Source organism: Mastigoproctus giganteus, chromosome 9 (assembly GCF_048544385.1).
Source record: "Mastigoproctus giganteus isolate SK-2022 chromosome 9, ASM4854438v1, whole genome shotgun sequence".
Lineage (NCBI taxonomy): Eukaryota > Metazoa > Arthropoda > Arachnida > Uropygi > Thelyphonidae > Mastigoproctus > Mastigoproctus giganteus.
Window position 1 is genome coordinate 164,260,545 of NC_143583.1, and position 21,052 is coordinate 164,281,596.

General features: G+C 37.3%; 1 protein-coding gene across 4 annotated transcripts in view; it reads left to right on the forward strand.

Annotated features, from left to right (window-relative positions):
- LOC150080867 (histone-lysine N-methyltransferase EHMT2-like) overlaps positions 1–21,052 on the forward strand; it is a 558,915-nt gene that overhangs the window by 262,208 nt on the left and 275,655 nt on the right. For 3 of the 4 annotated variants that reach the window (XM_090381697.1, XM_090381694.1, XM_090381695.1), the window contains one exon: positions 19,805–19,909. The exons of the other annotated variant lie outside the window; for it this stretch is intronic. In XM_090381697.1, coding sequence (XP_090237823.1) covers positions 19,805–19,909 — 105 coding nt within the window. The remainder of the gene's footprint in view (positions 1–19,804; positions 19,910–21,052) is intronic. 4 annotated transcript variants of the gene reach the window in all.

Sequence of the window (21,052 nt, forward strand, 5' to 3'; positions counted from 1 at the left end):
GGCAATTAGGCTCGTGAAGTAGGCTTATTTCTCGTGTGCGACAGTTGGGTCCAGGGACTGACTGTGGAACGGGTTTTGCAACCCAGACAGCCCCAGCACAACTTTGTTTCCCTCTCTTCCAATTGCTTTCTACTCTCCTTACTACAACTTGTTTCTCATGCATTATTAGGCTGGCCGAAAGCAATATTGAGATGTGCCATTCCTCTACTATCGCTACTTTTTAGTTTTTGTTTCTCCCTGTGCTGATATTTTGTCTCATTTGTTTAATACTTACTTCCCCATCACATGGGTACGGTACACTTTGATGATTGCACACTCTTCTCCCCCCCACTTGGGGTTACTTAAACTGACATAAATACACCATACAGTGAACTTTGTTTCCTTCTTTGGTCTCCGATGGCTCTCAGCTAACTCAACATTTTCCTGTCCATGTGCATAGTAAGTTTTCTTATTTTGCCTTCTTTTGGATTTCATTCATTTTTTCCTTTTACAGGATTCTATCAGCATTATTTTACCTTTTTAGCTTTATTTTATTTATTTTTAATTTTTATATATTCTTTAATTTTAATTCTTCCTTTTGGTCTCTGTCAGGTTGGCTATACATATGCACTTTTTTTACATGTGCATCATAACACATAGGCGCCTCCGTAGCCAGGTGGGAAGGAGCAGCAGTGCGTAGCACACGCTTCTTGATTAGACCGGGGTTCGAGCCCGTCACCACCAAATACGGAGGATGCGGAAAGGTCATTCAGGGAATAACCACCGCATATCCCGGAGCAATATGGCCTTAGTTGCTAATGCTCCTAAAAACCAAATAACAAACAAACAAGCATCATAACAGAAACAGAGACTCGGCTTACTGCATGAGAAAAATAATTGCTCTTACTATGCTCAAACGTACCTATGCTAATATTACACAAAAAAAACAAACAGTGTCCACCCGAACTGGTGTTACAGTCCCCTTAAACATATCAATCTCCGACTGGGCTCGAGCTCTCTCAGCAACAGTCTGGTGTCCCTAAGCAATCAGACCAGGCAAGTAACACACCTCTTACAGTACCAGTGACATGTCCTTCCCCACCCGTGATTGCTACTGCATCACATAGTAAAAGTTGCATACAAAAAGATTCAAAAAAAAAAAAAACATTCAAGACACCTCCATGGATACTAATTACTCATCCAACCAGGAATGCCCCAGGGGCTCACATCTGGTGAGTATGGGCCTGGCACACCCAGGGTCCTAAGCTGGATATCATCATTCTTCTCTTTCTTGGTGATTCCCTTCTATTTCTCTCTCTGTCTCTGTCTGGGGTAACAAATTTTTTTTGGCTTTGGCTAGTGCAGAAAAAGCCTCAGGCTTCCTTGCACCATAAGGCTAATAATAATAATAATAATAATAATAATAATAAGATCCGATTTTAGAAATATATGTGGAGGAAGAAATGGACACTGGTCGGCCTACATTTTCAAAAAAAGGACAAACAGAAATCTGATCGACATAAAACTACCATACTGAAAAAGCAGTCAGATACAGCTCCTTGTTCTCATCTCAAGTAATGCCTTATATTTTACAGTGGAATTGTAGAGGACTTTGTAGCAATTTTGACCATATTCATTACCTTATTCTTCGCTACTCTCCAGTGGGTTTTTGCTTGCAAGAAACCTATTTCACTTCCCAAATTGGGAATTCACTTCCCAAATGCTGCCCATGGTGGTGTGGCCATCTTGATCAACTCGCAGATCCCAGCAAAGCACATTGTTCTTCAAACAGAAATTGAAGCTGTCGCTGTACGTTTCATTACTCAGATTGCGATAACACTAGTTGCAATCCGTCTTCCACCAAATCGTACCTTCTCTTCCCAAGATCTGGAAAACCTTCTACTGCAGTTACCTTCCCCTATCTGTCTGTTGGGGGATTTCAATGGACACCACCCTTTATGGGGATCTCCCAAATTAGATACACATGGCCGACTGGTTGAAACCTTTCTAGATAGGCAAAACCATATCATTCTTAATACAGGTGAACCTATTTACATACAGTTGCCAACTGGACAAACTTCTGCAATTGACCTCTCAATATGCTCCCCGGTACTGTTTCCAGTTATGGAATGGTATGAATAATCCCATGGGCAGTGATCATTTCCCAATTATTTGTAATATGCTCACTGCACAACCACCATTAGCTGAACCCTGCCAGAAATGGAAATTTTCTCATGCCAAATGGGTGAAATGTCAGTTAGCAATTAAACTGAATGAGGAAATTATTCGATTGCAATCCATAGATGAAGTGACAGAATATATCACATCCCAATTGTTATCAGCTGCTAAAAACTCAATTCCATTGACGAATCCCGTGGTCCAGCGTCGTTTTAACTACTAGTGGAATGATGAATGCACGAAAACAAAGAGAGAAAAAAATAAAGCGTGGAATTTATTCAGATGATTCCCAACCACAGCTAATCTCATCAACTATAAGAAACTAAGGGCAAGAGCTTGTCTCATTCAAAAACAAACCAAGAACGACTCCTGGACTCAGTTTGCGTCCACTGTAAATAGAAACACTGACTGCAAATCAATATGGAAGAAAATTAGACATCTTTCTGGAAAATTTCCGACCAGCCCTTCAACAATCCTTTCCTGGAATGGGCGACAACTCTGCTCCTCTGACTATAGCAAATGCCTTGGGCAAAACCTTTGCTCAAGTCTTAGCGGCAGCAAGCTATTCCCCGGAATTCCAGAAAATCAAGAACATCACTGAACAGTGACCCATCAACTTTCGCACCTCTGTAATCTTACCATATAACCAGCCTCTTCAGTATTTGCAACTTCTACAAGCCGTTAGAACAGCACACAACAGTGCAGCAGGGCCCGGTGGAATATATTACATCATGTTACAGCACCTTGATGACAAACGATTACAGCTGCTGCTGATATTTTATAATCAAATATTTCTGGAAAACAGCTATCCTACTTCTTGGCACCATGCCACAGTTTTGGCCTTTTTGAAACCCGGTAAAGATCCCTCCAGTCCTTTTAGTTACCGGCCAATTTCCCTTTCCAGTTGCCTCAGTAAAATCCTTGAGAAAATGATCCACAGATGACTCGTTTGGATAATTGAAGACCAAAATCTAATGAGCAATAGTCAACATGGCTTTCACTAAAGGGTCTGCCTTAGATCTTATGATCAAGGCTGAGTCCGCAGTTCGTAATGCCTTTGTCAGAAATGAACACTTTGTTATGGTCTGCATCGATATAGAGAAAGCATTTGATACCACCTGGCATCACGGCATTCTTAGAGACCTTCATGCCCTTGGTTTAAGAGGCAACCTGCCTATATTCATTAAGAACTTTTTATGGAGTCGTTATTATCAAGTACGATATTTTAACTCCCTTTCTATGACATTCTTGCAAGAAGAAGGAATTCCGCAAGGGTCTGTACTGAGTGCAACTCTTTTTGCAATTAGAATTGACTCCATTACTAAAGAACTTCCAAATACTGTCGAGGCTTACCTTTATTCTGACGATCTTTCTCTTTCTTGCCATTCTCAGAACATGAGATCTATTGAATGTCAATTGCAGATATCACTAAATAAAATACAAAAGTGGACAGTGCTCAATGGTTATTGTCTTTCACAACAGAAAACTGTCGCTATACATTTTTGCAATCAACGCGAATTACATTCAGATCCTGAACTTCATATATCAGACTTTACCATTCCGATTGGCAATAGCATCAGATTCTTGGGGTTAACCCTTGACAAGAAGTTAAACTTCCTTGAACATATTAAATTTGTACATAATACCTGTCTCAAAAAGCTCAACGTACTAAGAGCTTTATCCGCCCTGTCTTTGGGGAGCAGATCATACCTTGTTGCTTCGATTATATAGAGCATTGATTAGATCATGTTTGGATTATGGTGCTCCAGTCTACGATTCTGCCCGAAAGAGTGTACTACGCTGGCTGGATCCTATACAACACAGTGCATTACGGATTGCGCTTGGAGCCTTCAGGACATCTTCAACTCACAGTCTATACCTTGAAGCTCACGAACCCCCTTTGCACCTCCGCAGAAAAATGTTACTACTGAAGTATGCAGCCAAAATAAAAAGTTGCATCCTATTCATCCATACCTCTTCAATTCTCAACTAACTAATCTCTACAGAAATAACCCTAATAAAATAAGGCCAGCAGGCCTACGCCTTTTTGAAATATCACAGAGTTGGAAAGTTCCTCTTCACAATAGTCAACAGGTAATGAATTACTTTCATCCACCTTGGACTACCCCTCCTCAACTGAAATTTGATACTTATTTTCTTCGATGGGGTAAGAATCTTCTACCGGCTCTCAACCTGAAACAACTCCATGCAAGTCATATTCAGAGCCATGTTGATTTCCTGCCAATATATACTGATGGGTCCAAATCTCAATCAGCCGTTGGAGCAGCAGCAGCAGTGTTTCCCTCCACTGTTATTTCAGCTTCCCTTCCACCTGAGTATAGCAACTTTTCTGCAGAACTACATGGAATAAAATTAGCTCTAGAAAATTTGAATCTTTACTCATCTTCAAAATATATAATTTACACAGACTCTCTCAGCTCAATTAGAGCAATGCAAAATCCATTCCATACGAATCACCCTGTTTTAAACCAAAGCAGGAAGTTGCTCTTGAAAATTGAACAACATCAACAATCAGTGAACTTTTGTTGGATTCCAGCACATTCAGGGATAAAGGGAAATGAACTGGTGGATATATCGGCAAAAAATCCCTCCACATTAGATTTGACCTCTGACCATGATATCATCATAAAAACAGCATGTCTTGAACAGTGGAAAGAGCTATGGCACACCCAAACTAATAACAAACTTTTCCAATTGAAACAGGAACCAAAATTTTGGGCACTCAAGCATCCAACCAACCACCAGAAGGGAAGAAGTGGTACTTGCACGGGCAAGAATAGGACATACTCGTCTGACCCACCTCCATCTACTCACAGGTGATGATGCTCCTCAGTGTCCACACTGCTCAATACATCTAACAATCAAGCATATTCTTATTGACTGTCCTCAGTATAACCAAGACAGAACATCAGTCCTGCTTTCTCTGAATAAACTACAAGAACCAATATCACTAGAGCATATTATAGGTGACAAGGCAAACATTAATGAACTTTCCTGTTTTTTGAAAAAAATTGGAATTTATCATCGCTTCTGAATAGTTTCTAAAATGACATTGAAATGCCTTCAATTCTGAATCTCTGTGGACAGGCACACTATAGCCAGTGTAGCTTTCCGCCATTAAACACCCATAACACACGCACACTCAGCTTATTGTGGTGGCTCCTTTTTTTCGCTGCCGACCCTTTGACAAAGTAGTTAAAGTCCTAGGATTCACGGCTTTAGGTACTATCATTTATTTTTATATTAAACCTTAAATTAATTTTATTTCAGGTAATCTGTTTTTACCATGGCAATTACACCTGACAGTTCAACTCCTTCACCTAATACACTGATAATAATAATATATATATATATTATTGTTTGTTTATCATAAAAAAAGGTTGAAAAACACTGCTCTAATGATTACGAAATACAAAACAACAGCCTAAATATTGACAGTGTTATTGCTATGAGAATCTCATAAGCTCTTTTGAATGCTTTAAAGAAAATGGAATGCACGTTTCCTGCATGGATTTATCACCAAAACCAATTGTCCTTTCTCCATGGAAGTCATTCAGATGAAGGCAAAGAATATCTGTGGAGGGTGACTAAAAATGATGATGCTTGAAGCTGTTCCCATTGTTGCAAGTGATTTGTTCGATCTGGTTGGATGACAAAACTCACTGCATTTAAGAAATGCAGTGATTGAATTCACTATCTCAAAATGAACGCAGAACCTGTTAACGTGAATGCAGTTGCTGCTGTCAAATTTCCACAGCTATTCAACTCATTCTGAATGTTTCTCTGTCTCATCACCATTATGCATGGCATATTGGTGGGCTTAATGGCAGCGTGTAGTTATCGGTGACAACTGTGACTGCTCCTTAAAAAGAGTTAGTTCTTTTATCAATGATGAAATGTTAACCTTGTGCTGTGTGTATACTTACAGAATGTGTAAGGTACATCACATACAGGTTACCTAGGCGCCTCCGCAGCCAGGTGGGAAGGAGCACAGTGCGCAGCACACGCTTCTTGATTAGACCGGGGTTCGAGCCCGTCACCACCAAATACGGAGGATGCGGAAAGGTCAAGGAATGACCACCGCATATCCTGGAGCAATATGGCCTTAGTTGCTAATGCTCCTAAAAACCAATCAATCAATCAATCACAGGTTACCTTGGTAATTGTAGTAATATGTCACTGATAAAACTTGAGCAATGAGCAAACACATTATTCAAAAAGTAATAACAAAGTTACTTTATTAATTAATCTAAAACTTACGATGAGTAATTTTTGATACCTCTTAAAATAATGCCTCTTAAATATAAAATAATTATTTTATATTTAAGAGGCATTATTTATTATATACTGTACATTTAATTACACAAGTTTTTGAACTTTACTGGGACCTATGTCTGTCACTTAATTCCAGCTTTGGAGGACAAGTAAGTGGTTATGTAGTATCTATATAGCTAAAGCACTGAATGTCTTTACAGGCTTGGATAAAGATGCCCTTTCTAGAATATTAGTACTTATACTTCTATAAATATTAATATAAAAATGTTACTAAATCTAGTGTCAATGAAAACAAAGCCAAAGCAAAAATGGTTTTGATCCAAAAAATTGATCTTCAAATGATTAATCACCATCGGAATGAACCGCAGTTGGAATGAGCTGCAGCCTGGAAAATAAGATGCAGGATATTTCAGAGACTGCTGGGAATCATTGGGGTACAAGTAAACACATGGGTTGTGTTAGGGTAGCTAAGAAAATGAACAGGTGCATGTATACTTGCATGAACACCAATGCTAGGAGTTTAGTAAATAAATTTGATGAATTTGAGATATTGCTCAAAACATCAAAGGCAGATATTGTGGGGATTTCAGAGACTTGGTGTCACACAGATATAAGGAATGCAGAACTGGAATTTGGGGAGTACAATGTCTACAGAAGGGATAGACAGGATAGGAAGAGAGGAGGGGTTATGCTATTAGTTAAGAAATACATAAAATCCAAGGAAGTGAAGCCAGTCGACATTACTGGACAGAGCAGTGTCGAGTCAGTTTGGTGTGACATAAGCATTGGGAGATCAAAATTGAGAGTAGAAGTGTGCTATAGGCCTAATGACTCTGATGAGTATAATAAGAAATTGTACAGGGAAATAGAGTGGGCCAGTAAATCAGAGAGTCTTATAATGGGGGATTTTAATTTCCCAGATATTGACTGGAATTTGGGGGCTGGTCACTCACACACTAGCAAGGCTTTTGTGGATTTATTGGATGATTGTTTTCTACATCAGCATGTTCGGGAGGCAACTAGAGGGAGTAATACTCTTGATTTGCTTATCAGTAGTGATTCTTCATGCATTAAGAATCTGCAGGTAAATGAACCACTAGGTGGCAGTGATCACAGTGTGCTGAAGTGGGATTTACTCAAAGAGGTAACTACCATTAGGGGTAAAGGGAAGGGTTATTGCTTTCGTAAAGGCGACTACTATGGACTGAGACAGTATTTAAATTCTATACAGTGGGACCAACTGATGATGTTACCAACAGCAAATTCAAAATGGGAAGCATTCAAAGAACTTATCTTGGAAGCTACTAGGCTTTACATACCAACTAAGAAATATTGTTTAAGGTTTAGGACTAAGTGGATGTCAGATGAACTAATGAGACATATGGCAGAGAAGAAAAATGCATGGGATACATACAAATTAACACGTGACACAGAAGCCTATGATAGATACAAGTTGATCTGTAACCAAGTTACAAAGGAGGTTAGGCAGGCGAAGGCAGATTACGAGAAATCTTTGGCAAGGGATGCAAAGGAAAACAGCAAAGAGTTCTTTACTTATGTAAACTCTAGAAGAAAGGGGATGAATCAGATTGGTCCACTTGATATCAATGGGTCAACTGTTGATGATCCTGCTCAAGTAGCTAACAAACTAAATGAATATTTTGCATCAACATTCACACATGAGGAGTTATTCAGTGAGGGGAATGCCAGAGGTGTATTCAGCTCTGGCAGTAAGCTAGAGAATCTTGTAATAACTGAGAGTAAAGTGGAGGAGAAATTATTTAAAATAAATACAAGAAAGGCACCTGGGGTGGATGGGATCTATCCAGTTATATTAAAGGAGGCAGCAAAGGAAGTAAGCAAACCCTTAGCCATAATTATGATAGCTTCCTTGGACTCAGGGGAAGTACCCATGGACTGGAGATGTGCAAATGTGACCCCAATTCACAAAGGAGGATCAAAGGGCGACACAAGTAATTATAGACCTGTTAGTTTAACTTCTGTTCCCGGAAAATTAATGGAGGCACTGGTTAAAGAAGCACTGCAGGATCATCTAGACAAGACTTCAGTTATAGCTCAGACACAGCATGGTTTTGTTAAGGGGAAGTCTTGCCTGACCAGTTTGATTGGATGCTATGATGCAGTCACAAAAGAACTGGATGCAGGGAATAACTTTGATATTATATACTTGGATCTTAGAAAGGCTTTTGATACTGTTGCACATGGAAGACTGCTGCACAAATTGGAGCAGTGTGGCATTGGAGGCAAATTGCTGCTATGGATAAAGGGGTGGTTGAGGGGGAGAAGACAGAGAGTGGTAATCAATGGACACTGCTCATCGTGGACTAATGTTATTAGTGGAGTCCCTCAGGGTTCAGTATTGGGTCCATTATTGCTTTCTGTATTTATAAATGATATTGATGATGGTATATCAAGCTTAATGTCCAAGTTTGCAGACGATACGAAGGTTGGCAGGGTTGTCAAGGACACTACTGACACTATGCTGCTGCAACAGGATCTAGAAAGATTCAGCAGATGGGCTGAGAGGTGGCAAATGAAGTTTAACATTGACAAATGTAAAGTACTACATATGGGAAATAGCAACCCCAGAGCAATGTATCAACTCTGTTATGTTGTTATGTTATTTTGGTTTTTAGGAGCATTAGCAACTAAGGCCATATTGCTCCTGGAATGTGCGGTGGTTATTTCCTTGACCTTTCCGCATCCTCCGTATTTGGTGGTTACGGGTTCGAACCCCGGTCTAATCAAGAAGCGTGTGCTACGCACTGCTGCTCCTTCCCACCTGGCTACGGAGACGCCTATCAACTCTGTGGTACTACACTGACAGTGGTAGAGAGTGAAAGGGACCTGGGGTGGTTGTGAGGCAGATATGAAGTTTTCTGAGCAGTGCAGACAGGCTGCAAGAGTAGCTCATGGTGTATTATTCCCTTGTATAAGGCAATGGTCAGGCCACACCTAGAGTACTGTATACAGGTCTGGAGGCCTCATTTCAAGAAGGATGTAGAGATGCTGGAACGAGTACAGAGAGGGGCAACAAGATTGGTGAATGGAACAAAGGGGTGCTCTTATGAAGAAAGGCTTAAGTTTTGCAAATTAGTGTCTGGAGGCTAGGCACCAGCGAGGTGATCTGATAGAGGTGTATAAAGCCTTGAATGGTTTGAGCATGCCCAATGCTGATGGGATACTTCCTCTTGCTCAGAAATAATCACCTGAGAGGGCATAAATTCCAATTGAGGAAAGACAGATGTAGAATAGACGTGAGGAAATTTGCCTTTAGCCAGCGGGTGGTTGGTTGGTTGGTGGAACAGACTTCCATCCCTTGTTGTGGAGGTTGATAGCCTGAATAAGTTTAAGGCTCAGCTGGACAGGTATTTCGAACGAACAGAGGGGTGAAGTGGAAGTGGTTATTTTTTATTTATTTATTTATTTATTTTATTTTATTTTTAAAAATTTTCTTTTTTTTTGGCTGATGCTGCATAAGCTTGCTTTCTTGCCTCTACTAATGCTAATGCTGGTTCTAACTGATGTACTCTTTAGTTGTAATGAATACCAGGTGTTACAGTATTTGTTATGGATAAGCAGTGATTTAAAACTAGATATTTTTCACAGATATTATTAACTGTTACAGTAAGTATGAGTATCTTTAACAGAGTAACAGATAGGTGATTTTTGGTCTGGTGTCTAATGTACTATTTATCATATTTTTTGTGTGGTATGAAGGTAACAATTTCCTTCAGTAAGATGCCAAAGAAATACAATGTAAAATTTCAGAAGATATATACACAAGATTTTAAAGAAGTTTCTCTTGAAAAATGATTTTCCATAAAAGCCAAAGTAGCACAAGTTCATGACTTGTAAAAATCTGGGGAAGGTATCATGTTTACTTTGCATATGGTATTTAAACATGATTTTTCAATTGCAATATGATGTAATCAAACATTTACAAACAGATAACCATGAAGAAAATATAAAATAGATGAAGCATTTCAAAGTGAAGGTGATACCGCCGTAGCTGCAGAATTTGTATTGTTTATCATCGAACCTAATTTTTCCTATTAGTTGTGCTAATCAGGTGTATGTTGTTCAGAAATACATTTCCTGATAATGAATTAGCAAAACAATAAAATAATGACAAAAACTGCCAAAATTGTAGTGAAATTCCACAAAGAGGAAATGAAGAGGTAGATATTGATAGCTTTGAACAATGTATCATTTTAAGTTCTAAACATGGCAATCATCAAATCAAAAGTAGCTTGCTCTCAGTGCCAGTGTTGGAGGATAATTCTACAGCATAAGCCACTTTCTTCTGAGCAATTTGAAAGTATGTACGATTTCTTTTAAAAAGCTGTCTGACAACTGGAGTATCAAGGGTACTAAAATAGGAGATTGGCATTTGACAGAAATATGCTGTTCTTGTCATCTGATTAATTTGTGTGCTGAAAAATGAATTTTATGCCTTCCATGAATTTTATGGACAAATATTTTGGGACATTTGCTATTATTTAGAAAATGACGTGCATCTAACACTTATAGCATGCACATTTAATACATCACACTGAGTGCACCTAATGCATGCCAGTGAAGTACAAAAAGATTTTGAAGCAAGTGTACATTTGTACACTTGCTTCAAAAGTAAGTGTACACATTTGTTGTCTTTGGGGAAATGTTTACGCAGATTGTTAGAACAGTCACACCCACTGACAAGGTTATTTAAGGAAGTGATGCTAGAAAGCAAGCTTATGCAGCATCAGCCAAAAAAAAACTCTCACACATACATTTCCTGCAAGTGGGCCATCATTTGCAACTTTCTCAACCTATTCAAGGCCTTATACACCTCAGCCAGATCACCTTGCAGGTGTCTAGTCTCCAGATGCTGTAATTTGCAGAACTTGTTGCCATTCTCTGTACTTGCCCAAGAAACTCTACATCCTTCCTAAAATGAGGCCTCGACCTGTATGCAGTACTCAAGGTGGGTCCTGACCATTGCCTTATACAAAGGGATAATCACTTTCTTTTCCTGTATATAAATGACAATACCCCATGACCTGCTCTGGCAGCCTCTCTGCACTGCTCAGAAAATTTCATATCTGAGTGCACAGTTACTGCCAGGTCTTTTTTCATTTTCTACCACCCTAAGTGTAGTACCACACAGTTGGTACATTTCTCTGGGATTACTTCTACCCATATGCAGTACTTGTTATTTGTCAATGTTAAACTTCAGTTGTCACTTCTCAGCCCATCTGCCCAAATTTTCTAGATCTTTTTCAGGTAGCACACTGCTATTACTGTGATTAACAACCCTGCCAACCTTTGTATCATTTGCAAACTTGGACATTAATCTGATTAGTATAATGAGCAATTGTGCAGAGAAATAGAGTGGGCCAGTAAATCAGAGTGTCTTATAATGGAGGATTTTAATTTCCCAGAGATTGACTGGAATTTGTGGGTTGTCACTCACACACTAGCAAGGCTTTTGTGGATTTATTGGATGATTGTTTTCTACATCAGCATGTTCGGGAGGCAACTAGAGGGAATAATACACTTGATCTGATTATCAGTAGTGATTCTTCATGCATTAAGAATCTGCAGATAAAGGAACCACTAGGTAGCAGTGATCACAGTGTGCTCTGAAGTAGGATTTACTCAAAGAGGTAACTACCATCAGGGATAAAGGGAAGGGTTTTTGAGGCGACTACAGTAGTCTGAGAGTATTTAAATTCTACACAGTGGGACCAACTGATGATGTTACAAACAGCAAATTCAAAATGGGAAGCATTCAAAGAAATAATCTTGGAAGCTACGAGAATTTTCATACCAACAAAGAAATATTGTTCAAGGTTTAGGCATAAATGGATGGCAGACGAACTAATGAGACATGTGGCAGAGAAGAAAAAAGCATGGGATACATATAAATTAATGGGTGACATAGCAGCCTATGATAAATATTACAAACAGCAAATTCAAAATGGGAAGCATTCAAAGAAATAATCTTGGAAGCTACGAGAATTTTCATACCAAGTCACAAAGGAAGTTAGGAAGTTACTTGTCTGTAACCAAGTCACAAAGGAAGTTAGGAAGGCAAAGGCAGATTACGAGAAATCTTTGGCAAAGGATGCAAAGAAAAACAGCAAAGAGTTCTCTACTATGTAAACTTTACAAGGAAGGGAATGAATCAGATTGGTCCATTTGATATCGATGGTTCAACTGTTGATGATCCTGCTCAGATAGCTAACAAACTAAATGAATATTTTGCATGTACATTCAAACATGAGGAGTTATTCAGGGAGAGGAATGCCAGAGGTCTATTAAACTCTGGAAGTAAGCTGGATAATCTTGTAATATCTGAGAGTAAAGTGGAGGAGAAATTGTTGAAGATGAACATAAGAAAGGCACCTGGGGGTGTATAGAATCTATCCAGTTATATTAAAGGAGGTACCAAAGGAAGTAAGCAAACCCTTAGCCATAATTCTGAGAGCTTCCTTGAACTCAGGGTAGGTACCCATGGACTGGAGATGTATAAATGTGACCCCAATCCCGAAGAAGGATCAAAGGGAGACACAGGTAATTACAGACCTGTTAGTTTAACTTCTGTTCCAGGGAAATTAATGGAGGCACTGGTTAAAGAAGCATTGCAGGCTCATCTAGACAAGACTTCAGTTATAGCTCGGACACAGCATGGGTTTGTTAAGAGGAAGTCTTGGCTGACCAATTTGATTGGATACTATGATGTAGTCACAAATGAACTGGATGCAAAGAATAATTTTGATATCATATATTTGGATCTTAGAAAGGCTTTTGATACTGTTGTACATAGAAGTCTGCTGCACAAATTGGAGCACTGTGGCATTGGAGACATTGCTGATATGGATAAAGGGATGGTTCAGTGGGAGAAGGCAGAGAGTGGTAATCAATGGACACTGCTCTTTGTGGACTAATCTTATTAGTGGAGTCCCCAGGGTTCAGAGTTGGGTCTATTGTTGTTTTCTGTAATCATTAATGATATTGATGATGTTGTATCAGGCTTAATGTCCCAGTTTGCAGACAATACGAAGTTCAGCAGGATTGTTAATGATGCTAATGACAGTGCGCTGCTGCAACAGAATCTAGAAAAGTTGAGTAGATGGGCTGAGAGATGGCAACTGAAGTTTAACATTGACAGATATAAAGTACTGCATATGGGAAGCAGTAACCCCAGAGTAACGTATCAACTATGTGGTTCTACACTGACAGTGGTAGAGAGTGAAAAGGACCTGGGGGTAATTGTGCAGGCAGATATGAAGTTTTCTGAGCAGTGCAGGCAGTCTGTAAGAGTAGCTCATGGTGTGTTGTCAATGATATACAGGATTTTTTCCTAGCAGGGATAAGGAGGTGATTATCCCCTTGTATAATGCAATGGTCAGGTCTGGAGACTTCATTTTAAGAAGGATGTAGAGCTGTTGGAATGAGTACAGATAAGGGCAACAAGATTAGTGAATGGAAGAAAGGGTTGCTCTTATGAAGAAAGGAGGCACGTGTGAGGTGATCTGATTGAGGTGTATAAAGGCTTGAATGGTTTGAGCATGCTCAATGCTGATGGGAATCTTCCTCTTGCTGAGAATCGTCTGAGAGGGCATAAATTCAAATTGAGGAAAGACAGTTGTAGGATAGATGCACGGAAGTTTGCCTTTAACCAGTGGGTGGTTGATTGATGGAACAAACTTCCATCTGTCTTTGTAGAAGTTGATAGCTTAAACAGATTCAAGGCAGAACTAGACAAACATTTGGAGTGAGTGGGTGGGTGAAATGAGAAGGGGGTTTTTTTGGCTGATGCTATATAAGCTTGCTTTCTTGCATCATATGCCCTTGCTTAATGCTAATGCTAGCTTTCCTGAAATCCAAGTATGTGATATCAAAATTATTTTTTGCATCCAGCTTCTTTGTAACCACATATAGTATCTAATCAGATTTGTCAGACAAGATGTTCCCTTGACAAAGCCATGCTGTGTCTGAATTATTACTGTAGTCTTGTCTAGATGATCCTGTATTGCCTCTTTAATCAGTGATTCCATTATTTTCACTGGAACAGAAGTTAAACTAACAGGTCTGTAATTAGTCGTGTCACCTTTAGATCCCTCTTTGTGAATTGGGGATACATTTGCACATCTCCAGTCCGTGGGGACTTCCCCTGAGTCCAAGGATGCTCTCATAATTATGGCTAAGGGTTTACCTACTTCCTTTGCTGCCTGCTTCAATATAACTGGATAGATCCCATCCACCTCAGATGCCTTTCTTATGTTTAACTTCAGCAATTTCTCCTCCACTTTGCTGTCAGATATTACAAAATCATTAAGCACCCTGTTATAGTTTGATAAACTTCGGGCATTTTCCTCCCTTAATGACTCTTCATGTGTGAATGCAGATGCAAAACACTCATTCAGATTATGAGCTGTCTGAGCAGGATCCTCAACAGTCGAACCATCGATATCAAGTGGACCAATCTTTCATCCCCTTCTTTTAGAGTTTATATAAGTAAAGAAGTTTCTGCTGTTTTTCTTAGCACCCTTTGCCAAACATTTCTCATAATCTACCTTCGCTTGCCTAACTTCCTTTGTGATTTGATTACAGACTAGCTTATATCCATCATAGGCTTCTGGTCACGTGATAATTTATATGCATCCCATGCATTTTTCATCTGTGCCACGAGTGCCATTAGTTCATCTGACATCCTAAACCTTGAACAGTATTTCTTTTTGAATGGGGTCTTGTGCACCATGCTGTTACATGCAGTAATGAAGTACATGAAGAGCCATTGCTAGTGAATGACACCAACTGATGTCCAAATCCAGTTTTAATGAATTCCTCAAGGAAAAGATCATCTGAATCCCAAATGTTTGGTGAAAGTAATCCAAAACAGGCCAACCAAGCTGGTAACTAGGCATGTTACCTCATTCTTGCAGAAAACTTGTTCATATTCCTCTCTTCTAGCTTGAATGAAGAAATTTGCTTGTTTCTCTTAGATTTTATGCCAAAATTTGAAAATGAAAATGTACTTATTCAGTCCAGCACATCTCACATCTATTTACTGAGGTAATTTCGTCTAGATTTGTTGAAAAATATGTGTAAATTTGAAATAGCAATAGTTGTTCAATTTTCCAGAATGGTAGTTGATATTAAGCCCTCTATTACTCTTTGCATTTCTCTGCCAGGGTCATAGAGGGTTTAAAGCAAGAGGAACAGTTTCTGTTCTTTTATTCAGTGAGAAAGTACTTCATTACTGCATGGTGCACATGTTCTCATTCAAAAATATTCTATAAATGGCAAGGTAACACAAATTTCATCAAGTAGCACAGTACATTGCTTTCACATTTGAACTTTTTTGTGGACAATTTTTTGGTACTTCTCAGTATCATTGAAGATAAAGAAAGAAGAATATTGAAGATAAAGAAACAGACGAAGCAGTAGGTGTTTTGCAGCATCAGTTTTTCAGTTTGAGAACTTACCTGATGTATTATGATGATGTATAGTGGTCATTGGTTGGGAACTGACAAGTGCACATGGAAGCTTGAAATATAACAAATTATCCCCAGTTTTGTTTGGCATTTTAATAATTTCTCATAGCATTGCTGACTGGGAGAAAATATCTAGCCAGGTTAGAAAACAGTTCATATTTCTCTGCTTTAGAGAGGTTTCATTGTAGTACAATTTAAATTATAGAAAGGGCCTTGTTCTGAATAATTTTTACAGTGCAGAATATACAGACATGCAGAATATGGCTGTTCCTGCTGATAGGAATAACAGCCAGTGGCCCAGTCCACACCAGTACATTTGCAACTGCATCATGAATCCACTGCTACAGAATATTGCCGTGATCTGTTCTGATCAAAACTTCATTAACCACATATGTACTGGACTTAAACGTTACTGTCAAATTGAAAAAATTTAAGATGAATTATACCCTCTATAACATCGTTCCTGTCACAAACACCAGGATTGATGTTATAAATTGACAGGGGTTATCATGGGCTTGTGTGCGGTGACTGTGCTATTGTAGTCTGTGTGTAGACTATCTGTGTGCTGTGTTCAACTAAATTTAAATCCTTACCAATTGCATCCACAGTATTAAAATCTTGTGGATTGCTGGCTCTCTTCTCATGAAACAAAGTAAATCATAAGATACGTGGGAAGAGAGCAGCAGTCGTTTGAAGAACAGTTATAATCAAATACACAGGTTCTTACAAATGATGGCACCCTTGAATCACAAAATAATTCAAGTATTTGTCTAAATTATGTTTTAGCTATTCCCAAGTGACTGAAAAGGAATTCCCAAAAACAGCACAGATCTGAAATGTGAAGTTTCAATTATTGGCCCGAATGAACGTAGTTGAAAAATGAAATTTGATTGAAGAATACATAAGCCATTTTAAAATAAAATAAAATAAATAAATAAATTATATTGATCAAAGAACAGGTTTTGAAAATTTACAAGTTAACATTGTTTCTCACAAGTAGGTATTTTACTAATACTGCAGGGGAGAGACATATGCCCCTTAACCATGCGTATAAGTGTTCCTAGGTATAACCAAAAAAAAAAAAAAAAACACTCAAAAACCTAGTCGTCTGGTCATCATGCCCCCCCCCCCCCCCCCCCCCCCCCATGATGATATCTGGATACAACAGTGCTAAGCTGGTCACCATCTTAAAATTAGTACTTTTTTAAATGTGCTTAAAGCAAATAGGTATGACAATATAAATGGAGCTTAAATAATATATTAATAGTGTATATGAATCATTGGAATAGTTTTTTCTTTTGTGCAGAAAATAAACACTTGTTGCACATTAAAGTTTTCTCTGGTCTTCCTAATTCTTTACATTTAAATGGCATCTACTTTCATTTCTTACATTTAAATGGCATCTACTTTCATTTCTTACATTTAAATGGCATCTGCTTTCAATTAGAGTTCCAAACTTTTTAGGTTGGCCACTAGCAAAATTAATTGTTCTTAATTTTTCCAGTGTTAAAAGAAAATATTCTTCTCTAAGATAATTCAATATGGGGTGATCTTACCTTGTACACTCTCTTGGATAAAAATTAGAAAGGAAATTTTTCTCCATGACCACATGAAATAATTTCCAAAAAGCTGAATATCCATAAAGTAATCCTTTATATGAAGCCAAATGACCTCTGTAGTTGCCTTTGCATTTAATGCTTTGATATTTCCTAAATGCTATGATTATGCAACTTTATTTCTGATAAAAATCAAAGGATTTAAAACACTTGTTCATGGAGATTAAAAGAAAACACCCTTAATGTGGAAGTAGGACTTTCTCCTTCAGAGTGAAAACAAATATTATCATTAAGATAATCTACAGTAAACCTAAATTGATACTTTAACTTCAGTCCATACTCTGTAGTCAAGTTTTCTGCTTCTCTCTCTCTCTCTCTCTCTCTGAATATCTTTATGAAGAAAGCGTAATGCTCTCAGACATCAGCACTAGCAACAGGAGTGGTGGGAAAACAAAACTTGGCTATGTTAATTTTCAGCATGGAGCAGACTAAAGAAGCTTATTTTGAGTGAGGTAAATATAGAGGTGATTACTTAAACTATACATGTTTTAGTAATGCATTTGCTTTTAAGGAAAATTAATATCCACATATTTCAGAGACTAGTTTCAGTACTCCCTTTTTAAGTAATTTCAGTAAGGGATCAAATTGGAAAACTGTCTTTATGACAATGTTTCTATACAGCAAATGATACTGGCAGTGAGATAAAGGTGACATTCCTGATGTTAGCCAGCACTGTAACTTTTGAAAAATTCACATGTACATTCTGCTGATTTTTTTAGAATGTTCTCAATATGCAGTTTTACAGACCTTGCCAGTTTACACTTTCGTACACATATCACTGATAATTGATATTAGCATTCCTCTTTCTGCTAGAATTACATTTATTTATATGCTTACTATATGGTGACCATCGTTAATTTCCTAGGAACTTATAGTTCTTTGTGGCTTGTTCTACCATTGATAAGCTTCTGTTTTGTTCTTTCTTCTTATGTATACTGTATATATATATATATATATACAGTATACATAAGAAGAGATATATATATATATATCTCAACCTTGAAGGAGTATGAGCTGTGTATAAATTCTCTCCTTAAAATGAGTGTTTATAAATGTTTTTTAACTATAGAACATTATTTTCATGTAATATAATCTAGATATCATTGAGCATAATCATGTGTAACCACTAGTGATTTGATAGTACAATAAAGGATTTATATTCTAATTTAAAACTTTTATTATGAAACTTTGTTTTAAGTCATCTACTTTCACATACAGTGTGTTTTTATATGAAGTTCCTGCAAAAAGAAATAATTTGCAATAAGTTTTTGGAAAAAATAATCATTATTTTAAAAAAGAATAAATAAAAAAAGGAAAATAAAAAGCATTCAAAAGAACTTTTTTCTATTACAGAAAATTATATTAGAATGATGGATTAAAAACTAGATATTTTCTATGGCCTAAAGGTCAAGAAATTACACACTTATTTTCTCCTTAATTAAATTTGGTTGGCCTTATTTTATTTATGAGATTTCTCTCATAACAAATAAAATCAGTAATAAAAAAAAAAAAAAAACACTCTCAGACTGTTTTTTGTGCTTCATACTTGAAAACAGGAAAAATTATTGCAGTCATTAAGAATTTCATATCACCAATTCTTTGTACATGAAACTAGTTAGCAATTTATGCCATCACAACATAGTAACAGCTATTATGTGTGTGTTCATGCACACACTTGTTAAATAATGTGATTACATGGATTTTAGGTGTGGGTTGATATTTCCCTATTTATTAAACAGTTTCAAATATTTAATAGAAAAATATTCATCAAGTACATCATTGTTTTGAATAAAAAGATTTTTACCTTATAAGATGTTTCTTTCTGTGGTCTGCTAAAAATGGCTCAATGCAGAAAGTATTTTCATTGGAATGCACTTATCTGCTTTTTTGTTTTCATTTTTATATAACATTCTATGTATACATTTTCTGAGGATTTTCTTTATATTCTTTCAGTTCCATTTCCTTTATTTTTAAATATTCTTATTATTCTTTTTTTATATGAACTCTAAAATTCGTCATTAAAACAATTGCAAGTTAAGAAACTGAATAATTTTGGATACTAGTTTTGCATTGGTTTTCAATTATAGGTAACCATTGTTCACATTAATTTCCACAATTTATTTAAATGAAACACTGTTTATTAGTGGGAATTATCCAAAGCTTAACTGTGTAACTGTTTCTCAGCTGTCAAATGGTTCAGATATAACAGTACACTTTGTTTCCCAGGATGAAGGTGGGTGGACTGCTATAGTCTGGGCAGCAGAACACAAACACTTGGAAATAGTAAAGCTTCTGTTGGCGTGGGGAGCTGATATCAACATTAGAGATAAGGTGAGAATTTATACTGCTTGACTTAGGAAATTTCTGTATAGCACATAATGCCTGGAAGAACACAACATTTGCTTTAAGGCATGCTTTTCACAAATATAGTCCCCATTCAATTTTTCTTTATGATTTTTTTTTCTCTCTTTCACTTCCATTACTAAATGGAAACCGTTCCTCTGTCAAATTTGAGGGAGGAAAAAAGAAAGCCGCGATTCAATTTCATAGTTACATTGCTTTGTGTGAATTGCCACTAGTTAATGGCAAATTACTCACTTTGTTGTCAAGTAGTTCTTCTTTGAAAGAGTTAGTTTTCACTGTTCTTTATCATTCAGTATCAGTATACTTTTGAATATCTTTAAAGCTGCCTGTTTGAAAACTAAAAAAAAATTACCATCTTTGTTTTCAACCTCAGCCCCCTTTATGAAGGAGTACATATATGTGATAGGTTCACTCTTTGCTATCAGATACCAAAATTGAACTATCATATATATCTCAGTAGCGGAAATAATTTCCAGTTAAAAATAATTTCCAATAACTAATCTTAAAGTAATTTTGTTATTAATTAAATAAGGAGTAAGGGATTAAGGGTCTTCAAAGTAGGGAGAAATATCACTTGCCCCTACCTTGAATACCCTTAACTCCTTACCTATCTTGGCATAAGTATATTTGCAGCTATAATCAACTCAGCATCCATAAAGTTATTCTTTCTTTTCTGTTCTTTAAATATTGTTTTCTTTTTAAACCATTACTCAACCTTATACAAATTTCTAATCGGGCCAGCTGTCTTGTACACTTCTCACATCTGGGAATACTATCCCTTCCCTGAAATTCTTTAAAAATCTTTGGCTCAGTTCAGAAGAGGGTCATATTTATCATAATTCTCTCATATTCATTCCTTTTATCACAGAGATGTTCACTTTCTGCAGCATTTATTTTCTGCAGATATTTCCATTGGTGTACTGCCATCCAGATATGATTTCTAATTTCTTTTGGTTTCTACAAGTTACTAGAACAGTCCCAGGCTTCATGTATTTATACTTGAATTTCACTCTCACTAAGCAAATTTTTCTTCTTTATTTATTCTTTCATTTTCATTTCTTTTAAACTATTTTCCCCCAAGAGTATTTCTGAGAGATGATGGTCTACAGG